General features: G+C 49.1%; 1 protein-coding gene across 1 annotated transcript in view; it reads left to right on the top strand.

The window, feature by feature from the left end:
- LOC135203681 (cysteine desulfurase-like) overlaps positions 1-22,384 on the top strand; it is a gene marked incomplete at its 5' end in the record, with an annotated part of 72,835 nt that overhangs the window by 40,547 nt on the left and 9,904 nt on the right. Inside the window, 1 exon segment of the mRNA XM_064233579.1 lies at positions 8,587-8,809. Within this exon segment, the coding sequence (XP_064089649.1) occupies positions 8,587-8,809 (223 nt within the window).

Raw genomic sequence — 22,384 nt, 5'->3', positions numbered from 1 at the left:
GGTCTCAAATAAAAGATAAAATAAAAGTAAAAGAATATAATTGCTAATAAGGATACATATACACAGTGATACAAAATAGAAATATTGCTTAAATTACACTTAATTCTAATAATATTTCTTAACTTAAGGTAATTTACATATATACAGGAGTAATATGTCATATATGTACCAAAATGGTATCTGTGTAAAGCTATGTATCAAGAAATTCTAGAGCAATTAACATAATAAGTTGAACAAAACAAACTCAACAATAATAATATATAAAGGAATGTATATGACTTAATATACAAAACCCGTAACCATTACAATAAGATGTATCTCCTAGCATAAAAATAAGGAGATGACATCCACGAGATCAATATCCATCATCAATTGTGAGTGTCCCTAGCAAAAAAATAAGGGACACCCACCACACCATCATAAAAGCAGCTAAGACACAAGGTGACCGTAAATGAACAAGGCAGGAATAGACGAACTGTTGGGTGAGGCAGGTAGAAAGGAGGACTGGATCTTCTACTAAAGATTAGTTAGAGTCAGGGGAACTATGTTCCCCGCTGCAACTGCTGAAAATTTCAGAGCTTCCAAGGACTTTAAGTAATGACGTTTGAACACTGTCGGCGATTTCCATCCAGTATACTTTTTCAACTCATCGAAGTTCATATGTTGGAAATAGTTAATTGAGGTGGCTACTGCCCTGACATCATGTGCTTTTGGGAAAGAGTCAGGATTGACTTGTTTTAATGAAGTACAGGATTTGTTGCCTGATGCCTTTAATAGATAAAGTGCCACCTTTTTCTTCTAAAGAGAGGACCCGATGAGGATGAGGAGGTCCTAGATAGAAAGGCTCGTAAGGCTGAAACTGGGCAAAGAGATACATCTTGTGGAAGAGGTAGTACCTTCCATGGTTCCCACCTCATCAAAGGATCTTCATTCTTAGCTATAAAGCTACGTTCCGGAGAAAGTAGCACTTCCCCTGTGGGAAGGAACTGAATATGATCCGGATCTCTGGATAAAGCCGACAGTTCTGAAATTCTAGCTCCTGAGGCCAAGCTTAATAAAAATAGGGTTTTTCTTAAGAGCATTATAAAACGAGCATGTGTCATTATTGGTTTCTGAAGCCAGCTTTAGAACATCGTTTAAGAACCATGATACTGACGTAGGCCTTACAGAAGGTCTAAGTCTAGCACACGCCTTGGGAATAGACGAGAAGTAGGAATCTGTCAAGTCTATGTTGAACCCAAATTGAAAAATCTTTTTCAAGGCTGACTTGTTTGTCGTAATTGTGCTAGCTGCTAAGCCTTTTTCAAATAAGGATCTGAAAAAGGATATAGCTGAATTGATTGTCATGATCCTAATATCTGATTCTTTCAGGAAGGTTGCTAACTTTTTGACAGCAGCATCATACTGTCTCAAAGTTGAATCTCTTTTATCGGATCCAAGAAGAGAATATTCTGAGGGTCAATATTCGCATCCCTTTTCGCTGCAAACTTCATGAATCCATAAAGTTAGGGTTTTGAGAATCCCTGAGGAAGCGAACACAGTCTTCGTTTGTACTGACTGGGAGAGCCTGGGATTGGGGATCCGAAGAGGGCGAAGACCCAGTTCCAGAATGAGAGGGTACCAATTGCTCTTCGGCCAGTCTGGGGCTACTAGAGCCACTTGACCCTTGAATGTCCTGAGTTTGTTTAAGACCTTCATGAGAAGATTCACTGGAGGAAAGACATAAATCTTCTCCCAGTTGTTCCAGTTTAGAGCCAGGGCGTCCGTGGCATAGGCCAGAGGGTCCAGGTTGGGGGCCACATAACACGGGAGTTTGTGGTTCGCTTGAGATGCGAAGAGATCCACCTGTAGACCTGGAACTCTCTGAAGAATCCATTGGAACGAACTGTTGTCCAGTGACCATTCCGACTCTAGAGGTACTGATCGGGATAGAGCATCTGCTATGACGTTTCTCACTCCAGCTATATGAGTGGAGGAGAGATGCCAACTGAACTTGTCCGCCAGGGAGAAGATGGCTACCATGACATGATTTAGATGACGTGACTTAGAGCCTCCTCTGTTTACACAATGTACTACCACTGCGCTGTCCAGGACTAGCTTTATGTGGGAGTACTTTGGCGGACGTAACCTTTTTAGAGTCAAGAACACTGCCATTGCTTCCAGTACGTTTATATGGAACTGACGGAACTGAGGTGACCACGTTCCTTGAACCTTCTTGAACTGGGAATATCCTCCCCAACCGCTTAATGAAGCGTCTGTGTGGATGGTGATCCCTGGTGGAGGAAACTGAAGGGGCACTGACACCGACAAGTTCTTGACTTTCGCCCCACGGCCGGAGTCGATTCTTTAGAATCAGAGGGACTGAGGATAATTTGTCCCTGGACCTGACATTTGCTCGTGAGCGCCAGATTCTGGTTAGGTCTTTCAGTTTGGCTTTCATTAGGATGTTCGTCACTGATGCAAACTGGAGAGAACCCAGGATCCTTTCCTGAGATCTTCTTGATGCCAGTTTGTGACTCAGAAATTGCTTGACTGACTTCGCTATTTCCTTCCTTTTGGATGATGGAATCGACAGAGTATGGGAGGATAGATTCCATTGAATGCCTAGCCACTGAAAGTTTGACTCTGGAGTGAGTCTTGACTTGGTCCTGTTTATCTTGAAGCTAGATATTCCAGAACTGAATCACTTTCAGTGTTGCTTTGTTGCATTCCTCGACTGTTGAGGCCCAGATCAACCAATCGTCGAGATACGCTACTACCATAATCCCTTGCGATCTGAGTTGTTGAACTACTACTTCCGCCAGCTTCGTAAACACCCTGGGTGCTACGTTGAGCCGAAAGAAGGAACTACCTTGAAGGAGAATGTCTGGTCTCCTATCTTGAAGCCCAGATACGGACGGAAGTGTCTTGCAATAGGGATATGATAGTAAGCGTCTGTAAGATCGATAGAGGTGGTGACAGGCCCCACGGGGAAAGTAAGGGTCCGCACCTGCGAGAATCGTGAGCATCTTGAACTTGTCGCAGCGAATGGCTAAGTTTAAGCGGGACAAGTCTAGATTACCCTTCTTTTTTGTGAGCCTTTCTTTTGGCCACGCTGAACAAGCGTCCTTGAAATTTTAACCTTTTGACTCTCGCTATAGCTCCTTTCTGAAGGAGATCCTCCGCATACTCCGTCAATTCCTTGGAAGGAAGTTGGCGGAAAGGTCTGGATGGGGGTGGGTTCGCTAACCAGCTCCAACCCAGGCCTTTTGACACAATGCTCTGAGCCCACTTGCTGAAGTTCCACCGGTGGCGAAAGTGAAACAGCCTCCCTCCTACCTGAAATTCCTCATTGGTTCTGGTAGCCTCCTCGGCCTCCCCTGAAATGTTTTCCCCTATTAAAGGGACCTCCCGATCCTCTCCCACGAAAGGGTCGCTTACCTCTGCCTCCCTTACCCGAGCGGTCATACTTCTGTGAAGCTTGACCCTCGAAGACCTGGTTGTAGGCTGGAGAGAGGGCGTAAGAGGTGGAGGGCTGAGGCTGAGGGGAGATAACATAAATCGGCTGCGATTGAGCCTTTGAGGTGGAAGGTTGGGCTGTTTGCACCAAGGGAACAGCCGGAACTTGCTGAGAAAAGCGTGGCTGCTTTTTCTGGTAGGGCTGGAAACGTCTAGGTTTCCTTTGAGCCTTACCCTTACCGGCTTGATCCTGTCGTCTCTTGGCCGTAAGACCCCACGGTCCTTAAGGCTCTGTTCAATCTCGTAGCCTCTGACTGAACCTCCTTCACCATCGCTTCTGGGAAGAGGTCTGCTCCCCAGATGCTTGACGCAAGCAACCTATTCGGCTCGTGCCGAATAGTTGCTTCTTGTAGGACATGTTTCCTACAATTCGTCCTAGCAGTGGCAAACTCAAACATATCTGACTGCACCGTTTGAGTCAAAGATTTGGTAAGAAGCTTGAAGAGCGGTTCCGACCCATAGGCAATGGTAGCGACCTCGGTCATAGCCATGGAATTAATGGACCTGGCTAACCGCGATTTGGCATCGAATTCTGCCTGAATAAGGCTATCTGGAAGCCTAGGTAGCTTCTCACCAAACTGCTCCATAGCACAGTCTGGTTTGAGTTTGCCAGCTGAGAAGGTGTTAGGTAAGTCTTCCCACAATTCACCGGCTGAAGGAAGTAAAGGAGATGTAGGATCTGCTTCCTTCAGTTGAGGCATGGGATCCCCCCTTCTGGGCTGCTGGAATAGTAGTTGTCGCGATCTTTGTCAGGAAAGGAAGCGGGGTACTCTCTTCCATCGTAAAGATCGTAAACGGACTCTTGAAAGGTTGGATTTTCGTGTTGAAACAATCCATGTCCTCTAGACACCTGAGCCATTCTCTCTGAGCCTGGTCACGTGAATAGAGGACTGTCTCCTTTGGTACTTTGTCATCCCGAGTCATGGCTGAGGCGGTGAGCCTGGCGTAGCCGATGAACGGAGGCTGAAGGTCTTCCGGGTAGAACTCGAAGTCCTCAATCCTCCGAGTTCCACATTCCGGGATAGAGATGAGCCCGTCTTGGAAGGGGGCGTATGACGCTACTCTCCAAGGGTTGTTCATTGAGAACGGAGGTAGAGAGTCATACGGGGGGAAGTTGGGCTCCACCTGTGCTGAAAGGTGGAGGAGAGGCTAGAGGAGCTTGGCTCAGTCCGGCTATAATGTTGTCCTGAGAGGTAATCCTATCAGACAACCGAGAGATCATTTGTTCCATGCTATTTTTCAGAGACCCAACCAGATCGCCCACCTGTTGTAACAGACCAGCGTTGGAGTCCAAAGCCGGAGCTGCTGCGGAGGTGGAAGGGTGGCCCTGAACTGGAACCAAGGGTAGCGGAACTGACGACTCCGCTGGAGTGTGAGATCTCTCCCTGGAGGATCTATTCCTCGAGGACTTAGAGCCGGACCCAGAAGCTTTAGATCTCTCTGCTCCGGGATTCCTAGCGGAAGGAGGGACTTACGAGAAGAGGATGACGCCGAAGCCGTCTTCTTAGACGACGACGACGTCTTCGTCAAGGTTTTCACTGCTTGACCCTTGACCTTGGGTCTAACTGAAGCGTCAGGAGAAGTATATAATTCATTACCCGTAAAGCCTTGGAAGGATGGAGAGGTTGCAGGAGTAGAAGACCAGTTGCACCCAAGGGTATCCCTTGGGTGTCCAACTTACCTACCTCGACCAACAGGTCGTCTACACCTACCATAGGTTCCACATTGATATCAAGCGTCGCGACTTCCGAGGAGATGTCCTGGCCTTGGTCTGTCAACGAGGCAGCCAGCTGTTGCTGGGATGAAAAAGCGATAGTCGGGGCCGCCTCTGCTGGGTCGAACGTAGCCTGTCGCCTTGCCTCCGGGGAAGATTAGTACCGCCAACCTCTTCTCAAGGATGTAGGGCATACCCTTGGCGGCGTTCTTCCCGAAACCGCCGACCCAGGCCCGCAGGGTTGCCAGGTGCGGTATCCCTCACAGCCGGGGCCTGGAAGAGAGGGTATCGATTAGATTTAAGAATAACTTAAAACTAAAACTAACTTAAAGCATAACTTAAAATTATAGGGGCTATAAGACCCCCTGAATTTTACCTTAAGTTAGAGTGATTAATGTAAAAACTTAAGCACTATAACAAATGAGGACCAGTTATCGGAGTTGGAATACTTACCCCGTCTAAGAGCTGGCTCACCAGATCGTAACAGATAGTACACGTCTCGTGGTACCAGACCTGGATGTCCCCGTGCGGAGTCGCGCATGGAGCATGGGACCGGCAAACTTCGTGTCCACATGGGTCCTGAAGTGTGGCGGCGCATCCCGGATGCTCACAGTTGGTGGTCTGTAAGTGAAAAGACACATGAGTATCTTAAAGACTATCACTTACAGGCTAAAGGACAGAAGAACTCCGTTGCATGCCGAGCTCGGAAAAAATTTGAGCATAACCCCTCCCTTAATCGCCTGAATAGGCTATAACCCCGGAGGGATCCGGTGAGACAGGAAGGGAGGGGGAATGGTTTAAGGTACTTAAGATAAACTTAATAGTTTAACATAATAGATCTTAAACCTAAAAACTCGAACGTACCGGACTAAGTCCAGTGCGTGGCGGAGTGTTGTAACTCAGCGAGACGGAGTGGTTAGAAGGGACCGACTGTATGTTCCGGTCCACCCTGCTGGGTGGACTAGCACCTTTCCGCTGGATGCCAGGTCTCCGGTGGTAAAGGAGCCCTAGTAAGGTGGGAAAGAGCAAGAGGACATACAGACTCGGGCTAGCAACGGAGCGACGGGGTAGCAACGGAGGGGGGGGGAAAGGCCAGTCCCTCCCACCTTACCATCCGGCCGGACCGAGAAGCTGGAGAGGTCGAGTCCAGTCTGGGTCTGTCCCGTCCCTCTACTCCCTCCGCCTGGGGGGAGAGAGGGAGGCAGGCTCGGGTATGCGGAGCGAGCATGGGCAGACCGACCCACCCCCCCCGACTCTATAGAAGAGCGGGAGGGGGGGAAGGTGACTGGACAGGCGTCTGGCTGCCTCGTGATCACGTAGTGACCACGGGGCGATAAGAACAACAACTAAGCCTAGAAACATAACCAACTGATCAGAGAGATGCTATCGGGAAGGAACCGAACTGAAGAGCGGTAGCATATAGGCCCAATGGGCCATGACCTAGGCTAAGCAAGCCAGACGCCTAGCTATCCTAACAAATATCATATAATTAATACAAATGAATAATAAAATGAAAGAAAGAAAACAATATAGTAGGAGAAAAAATCCAGGAGTGTACGACTAACTCGAAGGCAAGTCTAACCCAATCAAAGCTAGCCGAGGCCGATACTAAGAGCCGTGGCTAGGGTCTGGATGGAAGGAGCCTACATAAGGTAAAAGACATGCATGCATGACAAAACCGTGTAGACCGTACCCTAAACAAAGCGGATAATTAAAATAGAGCGTACTTAAATAAGGGGATGTTCTGGGTATGGGCGACCAAGAACGAACCCACCACGAGGCAGAACCATGCTGCCATGCTTCCGACCTAGAGTTCGTATTTATACCTAAAAAACGGCAAATACGGGCTCAGGGCCGGAAAAAACCAATTAGCAATAAACACTGAGTACTTAACTTAGCTGCTGCGATGGCTGCACGCTCCATGGTAAATAAATCCAAAGGAAAGGGCACAAAAAACACCGAGTAAAAAATGGCACGTCTGAATTGAGTGCGCTAACTGAAAAGGATGGCCACCAGAGGCGCAGCAGTCGGCAGCATGGGATGGAGTAGTAGTAGTAAGTGCTGCCCACTCTGTGGGTCGGCTCTCCTCTTGGGGGATTTTGTAGTGGGAGAATTCTATTGGCATTTGGCTCGTGGTAGTGGTCTCACTCGCCATAGTGTTCATACCGACACCCTCTTGGAGGGTGAGCGAGTCAGTTATACTGACCTTTTTCTTTATTTATTTATTCTCTGGTATGTGTTAGTACATTTACCCTAGAAATAATAGATTAAAGGATATTTCGCGCAGCGACACGAGCTGAGCCCAGAAACAAATTTGATATACCTTCTAAGGGAAGTTGAAAGTGAATATAACCCTGTAAGGGTTCTCTTTTCCAAGACACTTGTGAACATATACTAATTTTACCAAGTTGCAGAGACCGGTGGGGGTTGAGGGTTAGTGTCATCAGTGCATCTGATGTAGTGCACTATAGACATTTTTTGAAGTTCTTTGCAGAGTGCCTTTGGCCCCTAGCTGCAACTTCTAACAATTTTTTCATAGTGCAACTGCGAGGTTTTCCTAATGTTACGCCTTTAAAATTTCTATTACTCTCAATTTTCCTTTCAATGCTTAGTGACCTCATAGGTCCCAGTGCTTGGAACCATAAATCTCTCATATTCCATTCCATTCCAAGTTACAGATGTTTTTTCTATTTTTATTTTTATTTTGTAAAATTATGTAACAAATTCTGAGTGTATTTATGGAAAAATATTTACGAGATGTACTGAGATAGGGAAATGCATTACCTTTTAGTGATGTATACATGTTTGTTCTAATACATATATCTTTACATTTGGTTTGCAAAATTACAGTTATAGCTAGCTGTCATACTACCATAAAAGATAGGTACTAAAGCCTACAGCAATCCCTGGGTATATTTATGAGCAAATATGTACAAGATGTTCTGGGATGGGAAGGTCAGTACATTTCCCTCATGAAATCTCAAGTCACACTGATCTCCCTTTATCCTGTACTGAGGTGGTTGTTTTGCCAAAGGAGTTGCTGTAAATCATTTACAGCCTATGAAAGTTATTAGAACATTTTCCTGTAAAATTTATTCAAACTGCCCAGCGTGAGATGTAGATTCTCTCCTGATGGGCACTGGATCGATCAAACCTGGACACAAGGGGTTAAGTGTTAAACAAGTTTTATAAGTCTCACTTATGATAGATGTCATGAAGACATTATTCTTGACAGTGGGTGGTCAATTTCAATAATACGTATTAAAAATTTAAATAATTCTTGATTCCCATATTCCTGAGTATTCATGTTATTTTTTAAAAGTGAAATGGATATTATATATATTTTGATGGATAAATTAATATGATTTCAATAGGTGAGAGCTTGTTGATGGCTTTGAAGGACATTGCTCTATCATCTGGGTCAGCATGCACCAGTGCATCTTTAGAACCTTCTTATGTGTTGCGAGCTATAGGTGCTGAAGAGGACTTGGCCCATTCATCTATCCGCTTTGGTATTGGAAGGTTTACAACAGAAGCTGAGGTCAAATATACAGCAGACAAATGCGTGGAACATGTTAATCGGCTGAGGGAGATGAGGTATGGTTTTATTTTCCACTTTGCATTTTCCATATTAGGTACTAAGAACTTCAAAACTTTTAGTGAAGAAAGTTTCTATTGAAATTTTTAATTCATATCAGGGATGACAAACTTCAAAACTTTCCTATTGCAGTGTCATCTTAGTCTATAGAAATATTTATACGTATTGTGAATAGTACAGGCAGTTCCCGGTTTATAATGGTTTCAGTTTGCAATACTCTGAGGTTACAACGCATGTTCTAGGGTTATGACTGTGATCTGACAGAAGAAATAAGTCTCCAAAATGGCAAAATAATAAAAAATTGAAGGTTATTTTGATGAAAAATGCAATAAAAATACATAGTTTTCAAAACATCCAAAACATTAAAAGTAAGGTTTTCTTAGGGTTTTTTACGATTTTCGGCTTAAGTGTCTCAGGAATAGAACCCGTCGTAAACAGGGACTGCCTATTTATGATTTTTTTTATTTGTCAGTTGCATTATAACTGGAAATGGTTACAGGTATCCAGCATATTTTTAATTTTGAAAGGCATTGTAATATTAGCTAGCAGAATACTCAAATTATTTAAGCTGCTGCTGTTTCTCAGCTGTTTAACTAATAAAGTACATTGTACAAATTTTTATGAAATTAGTACTAGTATTCCGCCTCTGCAAAAATAAAAAAATAGAACTTCACTGAAATGACATTGATCTTACATATATAAAAAAATGTTTACCGTTTTCGCCGGCATGTTAGACGCACTTTTTTTTATTTGTTCCGATACGAATACAAACCATCAGTCCTTTACAATAGGAATGTAACTTGCGGCAGCTGGAACCGGTCGTAAGCTTCGAACAAGGGAGTTCGGTAGTTAACTGCTTGTCCGACAGTCAGCGCACTGCGCGACTGGGAGGTGAAGAATCACTTTGCTTTCAGCCGCCGACGGAGACAGACGTGTTGTTCGCCTCTCTGCCCGCTATTGTTGTACGCTTTGTATCTTCTCAAACTTGGTTTGCTTTGTGTGTATGGTAAAATACTGTAAGTACGTGTGCTTTGTATTTTATTATTTACTTTTGCTATGGATTCCCGTGAGCTGGAGACGTCCCCACGCCCCCCCATCAGCCGCAGAGTTAGCCCTGGTGTGGAGGGCCGCAAGTGTGGGGCCTTCCGCTCTTTTCCAGAAGTGGATCCTCATGAATTGTGTGCTCGGTGCCGAGGGCGCGAATGCTCTTGGGCCGAGCCCTATGATTTGTGTAATTCTTGGTCGGAGGAGCAGTGGGTGCTCAATGAGGGTAGGAGGAAGCGACGTAAGCCTGCTAGGGAGTCTTCGGAGTGTTCTCCGGCGATGCCCTTGGTCACAGACACATCGTCTTCCTTCCTGCCGCCATCTCGGCTTCCGCGTATGGCTCCTTCCCCTTTGGGGGGGGATTCTCGTTCCTTCTCTTCACCCGATCCATCGAGCGTAGAGGAGGGGGCGAGGTACCCCGACATCCAATTGTACTCGGAGTCTTCCGTTCGTTCGGGGTGGGGCTTGTCCCCCACCGTGCGAGGGGGAACCCCTCCTACTAACCCAACCTTTGCCTCCTCAGGTGCTCCTGCTGCGGGCGACGACCTCGGCCAGGTATGGTTCTCGCTGGGCCTCCAGGGGACGTCGGGGGCTGTTGCATCACCTGGCAGGTGCTGCTCTGGTCACCCATGGACCAGTGACCACCACCACCGTCTCGACCCCGGGGTATGCCACGCCTCCTCACCTGGTGTATACCCAGCATGTTACCACGGTAACACCCTCAGCTGCGGTGCAGGCCCCAATTGCTGGTTTCCCGAGGAGGGTAGTGCCACCGCCGGCCGGGTTCGCCGCTCTCACCTCAGCCCTTGACTTTCGGTGTCCCAAGAGTTCGCCCCTGGACCTTTCACCTGTACCCAGGATGTCATTGATTGCTGTTCCGCCTCCTGCTGTACCTGACGTTCCTGCCGTGCCTGCTGCTCCTGTCGTGCCTGCCGCGCTTGGACCATCCCTTGCCGACGTCGTTCCTGAGGAAGCTGACGAAGAAGAGGAAGAGGAGGAAGGTGTCGTCGTCGTCGTCTTCTTCATCGTCGCCTGCTGCCGCCTCTTCCCCTTCGACTTCCAAGGCTTCTAAGCCGAGGAAGAAGAAGGCTGCCTCCTCCCCCCCTAAGAAGTCTCCTTCGGGAACTTCTAAGGGCCCATCTCACTCCGGTGGGACAGGGGGTTCTTCCGCTCGTCCTCCCGCTCCTTCGGGAGCGGTGCCTGTCTCTCCTTCCGCAAGGAAGAAGAAGACCGGGACCATAGGGGTACCGGCTAACACCGGTACTTCCTCACCTGATGCTAGGGGTTCTGCCGCTACACCAGGTTCCGGCTTGGCCTCTCGTTTGTGAGAGGTACCGAGTGTACGGTCAGCTGCGGGTGATCGTACAGCCAAGGCTCAGGCTTCTGAGTTCGCTCGGCGCTTGGACCGAGGCACGGAGCAGAAGACTGGCGAGAGTCGCTCAGGTGACTCCCGCCGGGCCAGCGATCGCTCTCATAGCAATCCGCAGGTAACCAGGGTTGACGCGACGGGCCCGGGACCGGCCGCGGGCTGAGGCTAGGAGGAGGTCCCCTCGATCACTGGTTCCAGCGGTTTGACACGCCGTGAGGACAGACACCGCCCCACCGCGACAGTGGTCTCTGCAGGTCCCCTGACTGCCGCTCCCATCGGGACCGGGCGGGTAGGGGGACCAGCAGCAGCTCCTCTGACGCACGGGACCGGAGCCGCTGTTCTCAGTCCAGCTGCTCTCCCCGGGAGAGCCACGCGATCAGGCCTGCCGCTCGATCACCACCGCGGGTTGGCGATCGCCTGCAACCCCCCAAGCACACCGGTTCTACCGGTGAGCGAGGGGTGAGAGTCAGGTCTTCCTCTCCGATCCCTTCAACTTCGTCGGGTTACGCCAGGAAGAGCGAGGCGATCTGGATTGATTGTCCCACCACGACGCCCTACGAACCAGGCACGGTCTTAGGACCGACCAGGTCATATGCGCAAGTGGCGGGAGGAGACCAGGAGGGGTCTGTCGCTGTTCCTCCTTCTGAAGGAGGAGGGTCTCGAGAGGCGTTCTTGTTGGAGGGACTGGACGGTCTTACTCCACAAGACGCAGTCACTCCTGAGATCCAGAGGTTGTTTGCAGAGGTTATTGTGCTGATTCATTAGCACAACGACCTCGGGGAAGGATTGCCGCTCGCACCTTCTGAGCCCACGTCCCAGCTCGAGTCGTTCTGGGGTCCTAAGAAGGAACCCAAGGCGACAGTGGGTCTGCCGCGATCAGCTCTGGCTGACTCGGTGCTGGGCCAGGTGACTCGCTTGTCTCCGGACAGGAGGGTTCGCTGAAGTCCGGCAGGTCTTCCTAGCTATGTACTTCCCCCGCCTCTACTGCGACAGAGGAGATTCTACGTGCCTTCAGAGGATCCTGTGCCGCCCAAACAGGTTAACCCAGAGCTAGCTAGGCTAACTCCGGGGGTGTCTCTGCAGCAGCTCCTGTCGGAGAACTTGTGGTTCTCGCAGCAAGAGGCACTTGCACTGGAATCCACCGCCATGTGGTCCCTCAGTGTCTAAGGTCGCGGCCATCTCAGGAAATATTACTCCCGAGGGTGACCCGGCTTTCGGGAGGCTGTGTCAGTCTGGAGGTAGAGCCATCTCCTACCTAGCCCACCAGACGGCAAACCTGTGGGCCAACCTGGTACTTCGGCGTAGGGACGCAGTCCTCACCCGAGTGACCAGGGCGGCTGGGCGTGTGGCGGCACTGGGTCTTCGCAACGGACCAGTGCAGAGTTCCTCCTCTCTCTTCCCAGGAGAGATGGTGGACGCTGCGGTGGAACGACGGTGCACTGATGACAGTGACCGTCTAGTACACCAGGTAGTCTCGAAGGCGTCTGGGCAGCCTTGAACGACTGCGGCCAAGCCCAAGAGCTTGGTTAGCGCTTCCTCTGTGGCCAAGACGATTGCATCGTTGAAGCCCAAAGGAAAGATTCTGCCTTCGACTTCTTCCAGGGGCGGTCATCCTCAGCCCTCCTCCCAGCCCTCCTTCCCTCGAGGGGGAGCAGGGAAGAAGTTGAAGAGAGGCGGGAAACGCTAGGGGCGGCGTTCCCCCTCACCTGCTGCCGGAAGTGGGGGGTTGCCTGGCGAGCCATTGGGCAACATGGCAGCGGTACGGAGCGGAGACCTGGATAGTAGACGTCCTTCGGGAGGGGTATCTACTACCCTTCGAGTCTCGGCCACCCCTCACCTCCAACCCGGTCCACCTTCAGAACTACGTACCTGGAACATCAAAGAACGTAGCCCTTCGGCAGGAAGTCCAAGCCATGCTGAGCAAGGGAGTTGTGGAGATCGTCAGGGATCGTTCACCGGGCTTCTACAGCCACCTTTTCCTGGTGGAGAAGTCTTCGGGGGGGCTGGCGTGCAGTGATAGATCTTTCTCCCCTGAACTGATTTGTTCGCCTGTCTCGGTTCACGATGGAGACGGCACGTTCCGTGCTCGACTCCATCAGGGAGAACGACTTCATGCTTTCGGTGGACTTGAAGGACGCGTATTTCCAGATACCCATCCATCAATCCTCCAGGAAGTACCTCTGCTTCATCGGTGTACCAATTCAGGGCACTTTGCTCCGGTCTCTCAACCGCCCCACAGGTGTTCACGCGAGTGTTCACTCTGGTGTCTGCTTGGGCCCACTTGGTAGGGATACGTCTTCTGAGGTATTTCGACGACTGGTTAGTCCTGGCAACCTCCTGCTCGCAGTTGCTACAGGACAGGGATTGACTTCTCGAGTTCTGCCGCAATCTGGGGATCGTGGTGAACTTCGAGAAGTCTAATCTCGAGCCCAAGCATAGGATGAAGTACCTGGGTATGCTGATCGACACGGTAGCAGGGCGAGTCTTCCCTGCAGACTCGCAGATCAGCAGATTCAGGGAGGCAGCCTACCAGTTCCTGTCTCGGCAAGAACAGTCAGCTCAGCAGTGGCAAGTCATGATCGGCCACCTGTCATCACTCGAGAAGTTAGTCCCTCATGGGCGTCTTCACCTGCGGTCTCTTCAGTGGAGACTAAAGGAGAGTTGGTCACAGGCAACAGACCCACCTTACTTCCCTGAGTCCCTCAAGGAGGAGGTGAGGCAGGACCTAGCCTGGTGGCTGGACAACAGGAACCTCTTAAGAGGAGTGCCTCTTCGCACTCCCCCCCCGGAGATGTTGCTGTTTTCGGACGCGTCAACCGAGGGATGGGGCGCACACCTGGAGGAGTTGCTGGCTGCAGGAGTGTGGGATCGTCACGACAAGCACCTTCACATCAACATCCTGGAGCTCAAGGCAGCGTTCCTCGCTCTCCAAGAGTTCCAGGACCGCTTGATGGGACACTTGGTGGTGTTGATGTGCGACAACACCACAGTAGTGGCATACGTCAACAAACAGGGGGGCCTAGTGTCCCTCCCATTGCACCAGTTGACGTTGCAGGTGCACGAGTGGGCCGTGGCCCACTCGGTAGAGCTGTCAGCCCGCTACATTCCAGGCAAGAGGAATGTAGTAGCAGACAAGCTCAGCCGTCGGGATCAGGTGATAGGGACCAAATGGTCTCTACACCCAGATGTGGCGGAAAGGCTCTTCAACCTGTGGGGGTGTCCAGTAGTGGATCTGTTTGCCACCCGGCACAACAGAAAACTTCAGTTTCATGTATGACACTTACCTGGCAGGTATATATATAGCTATATTCTCTGTTCGCACTGGCAGAATTTTCAAAACTTGCGGCAACCGCTAGATCACTGGTAGTTCAGGTGATCGCCACCCCGTTCCTGTGGTGCTGGTGCTCGGAATCATTCCCATTTTCGTCAGATTTTTTCTGCCAGCCAAACCGGCAACATCGTTGTGGGTTCCCTGCTAGAATTTCGAACTCGTTAGCTGACTTTCGCTGTATTTTGATGGATTTATTGGGTATCGTATTGGAAAGTTGGATTGGCAATCGCGTTTGGAATTTCTTATAATGTCTGATTCTGGTTTAGTATTTAGTGTGTGTGAAAGAAGGGTGCAAGGTGAGACTGCCGAAAGCCTCGGTAGACCCTCACACAGTATGTAAGAAGTGTAGAGAGGGTGTGTGTACTTGGGATAATAGATGTAATGAGTGTGAAAGTTTAAATGAGAAGGAATGGAAGACTTTCACTAAATATGTTGAGAGACTAGAAAAGGATAGAGTAAGGAGATCGGTGTCTCGGAGTGAGAGGTCAGGCTCTTCTAGTAAGGCCTTGAATGCTTCTGTTATTTCTCCTCCTCCTTCCCAAGTAGAAGTTGTAGATCCTTCTCCTCAGGTTTCTCCTGCGCCTGCTGCTGTTTCTGAGGATCCTAATTATGTGAAAGTGTTTGCCGCCCTTTCGTCAATGGGCGATCAGATTCAGCGTCTTACAGACAAAGTGGGTGCTTTTGAGAGTGTCAGTGTAGTGGAGGGGGCGGCTGATCGTCTCTCTCGTGCTCCTAGACCTAGGCCTCTGCCAAGCTCCCAGACCCAAGGGAGAAGGCATGTCGACAGTCGAAGGGAGGCGAGAGGGGTTCCCTTACGATCAGTCGTCCCTTCAGGCAGTCCTGTTGCGTCCCAGGCTGCAGCAGTGCGCCATAGAAAAGGCGACACTGGGAAGTGTTTTTCTTCTACCGATAGTTCTGCGTCAGGCAGGTATCGACGCTATGCGGAAGAATCGCGTCCGCTGAAGAGGACGCATAGACCTACGTCATCTCAGGATGAACTTGACGCTCAAGAGCGGTGGAGTAGCCCCGAGATTTTCTCATCTAGTGACGATGAGGACGTGGTTCCGGTTAAAAGGAGGAGAACTTTTCGTTCAAGGCAGGACGCAAGACTTCATTTAGACGGCGGTTCGCCTGATAGGAGCCCTCCTTCTGCATCCTGGGCAGTTTCTCCTGTATCTTCTCCTTCTCGTAGACCTCAGGTTCGAGTTTCTCGTCGTAGCAATACTTCTCGTCTTCGTTCCCCGCATGCTCAGGCATCCCGTCAGGAAACAGAGACTAAGGACTTTCTTAAAGAGATGCAAGGAAGGTTAGCCGATCTAGTTAAATCGTGGGAAGCAACGGAACATCCTCCTACGAGACGTAAGGACGTTTCTCTCCCCGTCAAGTCCTCCAAAAGGACGCATGATTGTTTGCCTCCTCCTCATCGCACTTCGGATTCTCGTGTAGGACGCAAGTTACCGGCTAAGTCGGACGGACTCTCAGGCGGACAGGACGCAGGACGCAATTACGGAGCGGATTCACGTTTGGTGGACGTATCTCAGAAGGACGCAGGACGCAGGCGGCAGGAGGTTAACCCTTCTTCTTCCCGTGAGGTTAGAGAAGATGTTCAGCAGCAAGACCTTGGATTACAAGATGTTTCTTCGGCAGAAGAGGAGATGGAAGACTTAGCGTCTGAAGAAGAGAAAGATGGTGAAGCACCTTCTTCAGACTACAAGAAGTTAACTGATTGCTTCTGTCAATTTTTGAAGGGGAATTTCAGCCTTCAGCTCCGATGTCACCCCTTTCTCAATTCTCCAAGAATAAAACACCGAAGAAGTCATCGTTTTTGAAGATGAAGCTTTCATTTACAGCAAAGAAGGCTCTTCAAAGGATCGATACGTGGTTGAAAGAAAAGAGGGAAGCGGGCAAGACTTCTTTCTCCTTCCCTCCAGCCAAATTAGCATCGAAGTCCGGAATCTGGTATGCGACGGGGGAAAGTCTGGCCTGGGAGTTCCTGCCTCCTCCCAGGGGGATTTTTCCAACATTGTTGACAGTTCCCGCAGACTTGCTTTGAATTCGGCTAAAGTTTGGTGGACGTCATCAGAGTTAGATCATCTCTTGAAAGGTATTTTCCGGACATTCGAGGTTTTTAATTTTCTTGATTGGTCCTTGGGGGCTCTGGGACGAACCTTGGAAGATAAGGAATCAACTTCTTCGCAACTTCCAAGCAGTATTATGTCCTGCATGGACAAAGCCCTAAGGGATGGGGCGAATGAGTTAGCATCGCTTTTCACCGCAGGAGTTTTAAAGAAGAGGTCACTCCTGTGCTCTTTTGCTGCAAAGGGCGTTTCTAACGCTCAGAAATCCGAATTGGTTTTTTCTCCACTCTCGGATCAGTTATTTCCTTCGGATCTTATCAAGGATATTTCGCTTTCCCTGACTCAGAAAGCGACGCAGGATCTTTTAACGTCTTCGGTAAGGAAATTTTTACCAACCAAAGTGGTTAAGAAGACACCTAAGGAGTCAAGACAGGCTAGTCAGCCCTTTCGAGGCAAGTCCTTTTCTCGTCCTTCCTTCAGAGGAAGAAGAGCTCCTCCCAAGAGGGGTTCGAAACCCAGTAATAAACAATGAAGAACAAGTCCTTCAGACATCAGTTGGGGCCAGACTCCAGAAGTTTTGGGAGATTTGGCAAGAAAAGGGAGCAGATCCTTGGGTTGTCACAGTAGCCAAGGAAGGTTACAAGATCCCTTTTCTGAAGAAACCTCCTCTTTCGACATCGCCAAGAGAGCTTGGAGCTCACTACAGCAATCCAGGGAAACAAGAAGCACTGCAAGAGCAAGTACTTTCTATGCTCAGGAAAGGAGCAATAGAACCTGTTCTGGATCACTTATCCCCGGGAAATTTACAACCGGCTTTTCTTAGTAGCGAAATCCTCGGGGGGATGGAGACCAGTACTGGACGTAAGTCAACTCAACTTATTTGTGGAGAAGACAAAATTTACTATGGAGACGACCGATTCAGTACTGGCAGCGGTGCGTCCAGGGGACTGGATGGTTACCCTGGACCTTCAAGACGCATATTTTCATATCCCAATTCATGCAGGATCCAGGAAGTACTTAAGATTTGTGATCCAGAACAGGGTCTTTCAGTTCAAAGCCCTCTGCTTCGGACTGTGCACAGCCCCACAAGTTTTTACAAGAGTGATGTCAAGCGTGGTGAAGTGGCTACATATTCTAGGGATAAGAGTGTCTCTGTACCTAGACGATTGGCTCATAAGAGCCCAATCAAGAAGACAATGTCTGGAGGACTTAGAAATGACGTTGGCATTAACGAACGAATTAGGGCTGATGGTGAACTTAGAAAAGTCGAATCTGATCCCCAATCAGGAGCTAGTTTATTTGGGATTCTGATTTCCTCAGCGACTTTTCGGGCTTTTCCATCTCCCGACAGGCAAGCTCAATGCATCCGGAAAGTACAAGCCTTTCTAGAGAAAGAACAATGTTCTGCACGAGAGTGGATGAGCTTACTGGGGACTCTCTCGTCACTGGAACGGTTCGTTTCTCTAGGAAGGCTTCACATGAGACCCTTGCAAATATTTTTGAACCAAGTCTGGCCAAGAAAATCACAACCGGATTCCTTCCTGTTTCGAATTCCTCGCAAGATCAAAGAGGAATTACTTTGGTGGCTAACTCCGGGGAAGTTAGCGGAGGGAGCGTCGCTCCAGCAGAAGAACCCAGACCTTGTATTGTTTTCAGACGCGTCGGACGCAGGCTGGGGAGCGACTCTCGGCCCTCAAGAAGTGTCAGGTCGCTGGAGCAAGGAGGAAGCGTCTTGGCATATAAACAGGAAGGAACTGATGGCGATTTTCTTGGCTTTGAAAGAGTTCAACGCGGTGATCCGCAACAAGGCGGTGCAGGTCAACGCGGACAATACCACAGCTCTGGCGTACATCCGCAAGCAAGGGGGAACGCATTCAGTCTCTCTTTGCAAGTTGGCGGAGGAGATCCTTCTATGGGCAGAGAAGGAAAACGTAACCCTTCTCACCAGGTTCATTCAAGGGAGAAGAATGTGAGAGCGGACCTGTTGAGCAGGGAAGGTCAACTTCTGTCTACAGAATGGACTCTTCATCTAGAAGTATGCCAGAGTCTGTGGAAATTATGGGGTCGTCCAGTGGTGGACTTGTTTGCGACCGCAATGACAAAGAGATTGACGACTTATTGCTCTCCAGTCCCAGACCGTCAAGCAGTCGCAGTAGACGCCTTTCTTCTAGATTGGACGGGCTAGACGTGTACGCCTTTCCCCCGTTCAAGATATTAGGAAAGGTTTTGAAGAAATTCAGGGAGAGTCAAGGGACGAGAATGACTCTCATAGCTCCCTACTGGCCGGCCCGAGATTGGTTCACAGAGGTACTGGAATGGACAGTAGATGTACCAAGAACACTTCAGCAAGAGTAGATCTACTCAAACAGCCTCACTTCAACAGGTACCACAAGAACACCCTCGCTCTGGGTCTGACTGCTTTCAGACTATCGAAAAACTTGTCAGAGCGAGGGGGTTTTCTAGAGAGGCGGCCAGAGCTGTGGCCGGAGCAAGAAGAGCCTCGACTATTAAGGTGTACCAGGCGAAGTGGGAAATCTTTCGTAAGTGGGTCAAGAGTCGGAAGATTTCTTCATCCAGTACCTCTGTGACCCAAATTGCCGACTTCCTTTTATATTTAAAGAAGGAAGTAGGGTTGTCAACTCAGACAATTAAAGGATATCGTAGTATGTTGGCCTCAGTATTTAGACACAGAGGTTTAGATATTACCAATAATCTCGATCTGAGAGACCTCATAAGGTCCTTTGGAACAAGGAAGGAACACCGATACAGAACACCTTCCTGGAATCTCGATGTAGTCCTGAAATTCTTAGGAACTAATAAGTTCGAACCGATGGATCAAGCTTCGTTTAGAGATATCTCGAAAAAGACCATCTTTTTGGTGGCCTTGGCCACAGCTAAAAGGGTTAGTGAGCTGCAAGCAATTAGCAAACATGTTGGCTGGAAGCATGACAAGGCAGTTTGCTCTTTTCAGGAGGTTTTCTTGGCCAAGAACGAGAATCCAGCTCATCCCTGGCCAAGGTCTTTTGAGATTATGGGTCTTTCAGATTTGGTAGGACAGGAACAAGAGAGAGTTCTCTGTCCAGTAAGGGCTTTGCGCTATTATATAGAGAAAACCAATAATATTAGAGGAACTTCAGAATCACTGTGGTGCTCTGTGAAGGACCCTAGCAGAGCAATGACCAAAAATGCTATTGCCTTTTTCCTCAGGGAACTGATTAAAGAATCACATATGTTATGCCAAGAAGAAAATTTCGGCATCCTTAAGGTTAAGGCGCACGAAGTGAGAGCAGTAGCTACTTCCTTGGCATTTAAAAGGAATATGGCCCTCAAAGATATCATTGAAACGACGTTTTGGAGGACTAACTCAGTGTTTGCGTCTCATTACCTTAGAAACGTCAAAGCAACCTTTGACAACTGTCAAACTTTGGGCCCTTATGTATCCTCAGGAGCAGTATTGGGCAAGGGAGTTTCCACCCCATAGCTTACTAACATGCTAGGTATTTTAATTAAGTGGTGTTGTTTTTATGGTTGTCTGAGAGGGTTATTTCCTCTTCAGTCTATGAAGTGTAGTGTGTTATGTTAGCTTTGTGTGTGGTTCAGGTGGTCTAACTTATCCTAGCATGAATGCCCGTGGTAAGAGAGGGCTAGGGTTTCCTGTCAACGAATTGGTCCCGTCCAGTTGTCAGACCCTTGTTTTTAGCTTCATCAACTATTAGGTCATATCCTAGTTGGGAGCTACTAAGGTTTAGCAGGCTAAGAGGCAGGATTTATGAAGTCAGCTACCTTAGCAGGTAAGGAATCTAAGAGTATTTGGAATTTATTTTAAATTTTAAAACTCTTACAATGTTGCTGTCATTGACCCACCTCCAAATGTGTCAATCAGCTATATATATACCTGCCAGGTGTCATACATGAAAATGATGTTATTATGATTTAACAAAGTTTCATGTATACTTACCTGGCAGGTATATATAATTAATTCCCACCCACCTCCCCTCAGGAGACAGGGTTCAGAGAAAAATCTGACGAAAATGGGAATGATTACGAGCACCAGCGCCACGGGAACGGGGTGGCGATCACCTGAACTACCAGTGATCTAGCGGTTGCCGCGAGTTTTGAAAATTCTGCCAGTGCGAACAGAGAATATAGCTATATATATACCTGCCAGGTAAGTATACATGAAACTTTGTTATATCATAATAACATCATGTTTTCTTCTCAGCCGTGCTGGACCCATGGGCAGCTGCAGAGGACGCTCTTCAATACCCGTGGGACAACCTCTTCGCGTACACCTTTCCTCCCCGTTCTGCCTGATTCACAAGGTGATCAGCCGAGTGCTGGTCACCCCGAATCTCCGGATGATCCTGGTGGCTCCCGCCATTTGGTACCTGGACCTGCTGGCTCTGCTTGCAGAAGCACCGAGAGAGATTCCCCATTGGCACAACCTTCTCGTCCAACCACACATGGAATGGTACCACCAGTCAGTCCAGTCTCTACATCTTCACGGCTGGCTGTTATCCACCATCTCTTGCGAGCAAGAGGCATTTCTCGCCGAGCAGCAACAGAGATGGCTGGAAACATCAGACAGTCCTTTGCAGCTGTGTACCAGGGAAAGTGGGCCGTCTTCTGTGGTTGGTGTCGTAGACGGGGTCTTTCTCCTCTCAGAGCCACTCTTCAGCAGGTAGCGGATTTCCTCGTATTTCTTCGCCAAGACAAGCTCCTCTCCATCCCCACAGTCAAAGGATACAGAGGGGAGTGGATATCTCGAATTCGTTCGAGATCTCCCTGCTTATGAGGAGCTTTGAGAGGTCTTGCCCACCCAGGGAACTCAGGCCCCCGGGGTGGGACGTGACTCTCGTCCTAAGGAGTCTGACTCGAAGTCCCTTCGAGCCACTCTGAGAGTTGTCAGACAGGGATCTGACCCTCAAGACCCTCTTCTTGCTGACCCTGGCATCGGCGAAGAGAGTAGGGGAACTGCATGGTCTTTCTTTCGACGTCAAGGACTCCAGGGGATGGGGATCTGTGACGCTCAATTTCGTCCCGAACTTCGTAGTAAAAACTCAGAATCTTTGGTCCTTGATGACCGGTTCGAGTCTTTCACAATCCCCTCCGTAATGGACTTCACCGACAACGATGCGGATGAGATGCTGCTCTGTCCTGTGAGGGTGCTACGGCGCTATCTGAAGAGAACTCGGCACCTCAGGCCTGAGTGTCGACGCCTCTTCGTTAGCACCGGGGTGACCAAGAAAGAAGTATCCAAGAACACTCTTTCTTTCTGGCTGCGTGAGGTGATCAGGAGGGCGTACGAAGCTGATGGTAGCGACGACATCCGTACCCTTCGTCCGAGAGCCCAAGAAGTCAGAGGTATTGGTCCTTCCCTTGCGTTCCGCAAGAACTTCTCTGTGGCGCAGGTACTGAAGGCAGGGGTCTGGTCCAACCAGACCACCTTCACCTCCTTCTACCTTTGGGATATAGCCCACAGGTCCTTGGACACTTTTTCCTTGGGACCCGTGGTGGCTGCTCAACATGTTGTGTAGCTTACCCAGCACCCGAGCGGACAGAACAGCATCGCATCCTTGTGTGACTGCATGAATGGATGAGTGAATGAGAGTGTGACTGGCTTTTCTTCCCCATCTTTTTCTCTTCCTCTAGCTGTGGGCAGAGGGACGCGGTCGTCACTACGCTGGAACAGGAAGCGATGCAGGTAAGCTACTCCTATCCCTAATGAAAGGGATAGGAGCAATTATCCACC

This window comes from Macrobrachium nipponense, chromosome 36, assembly GCF_015104395.2.
Source record: "Macrobrachium nipponense isolate FS-2020 chromosome 36, ASM1510439v2, whole genome shotgun sequence".
Lineage (NCBI taxonomy): Eukaryota > Metazoa > Arthropoda > Malacostraca > Decapoda > Palaemonidae > Macrobrachium > Macrobrachium nipponense.
The sequence above is the reverse complement of the archived record's forward strand: the minus strand, read 5'-3'. Positions and strand labels throughout refer to the sequence as shown.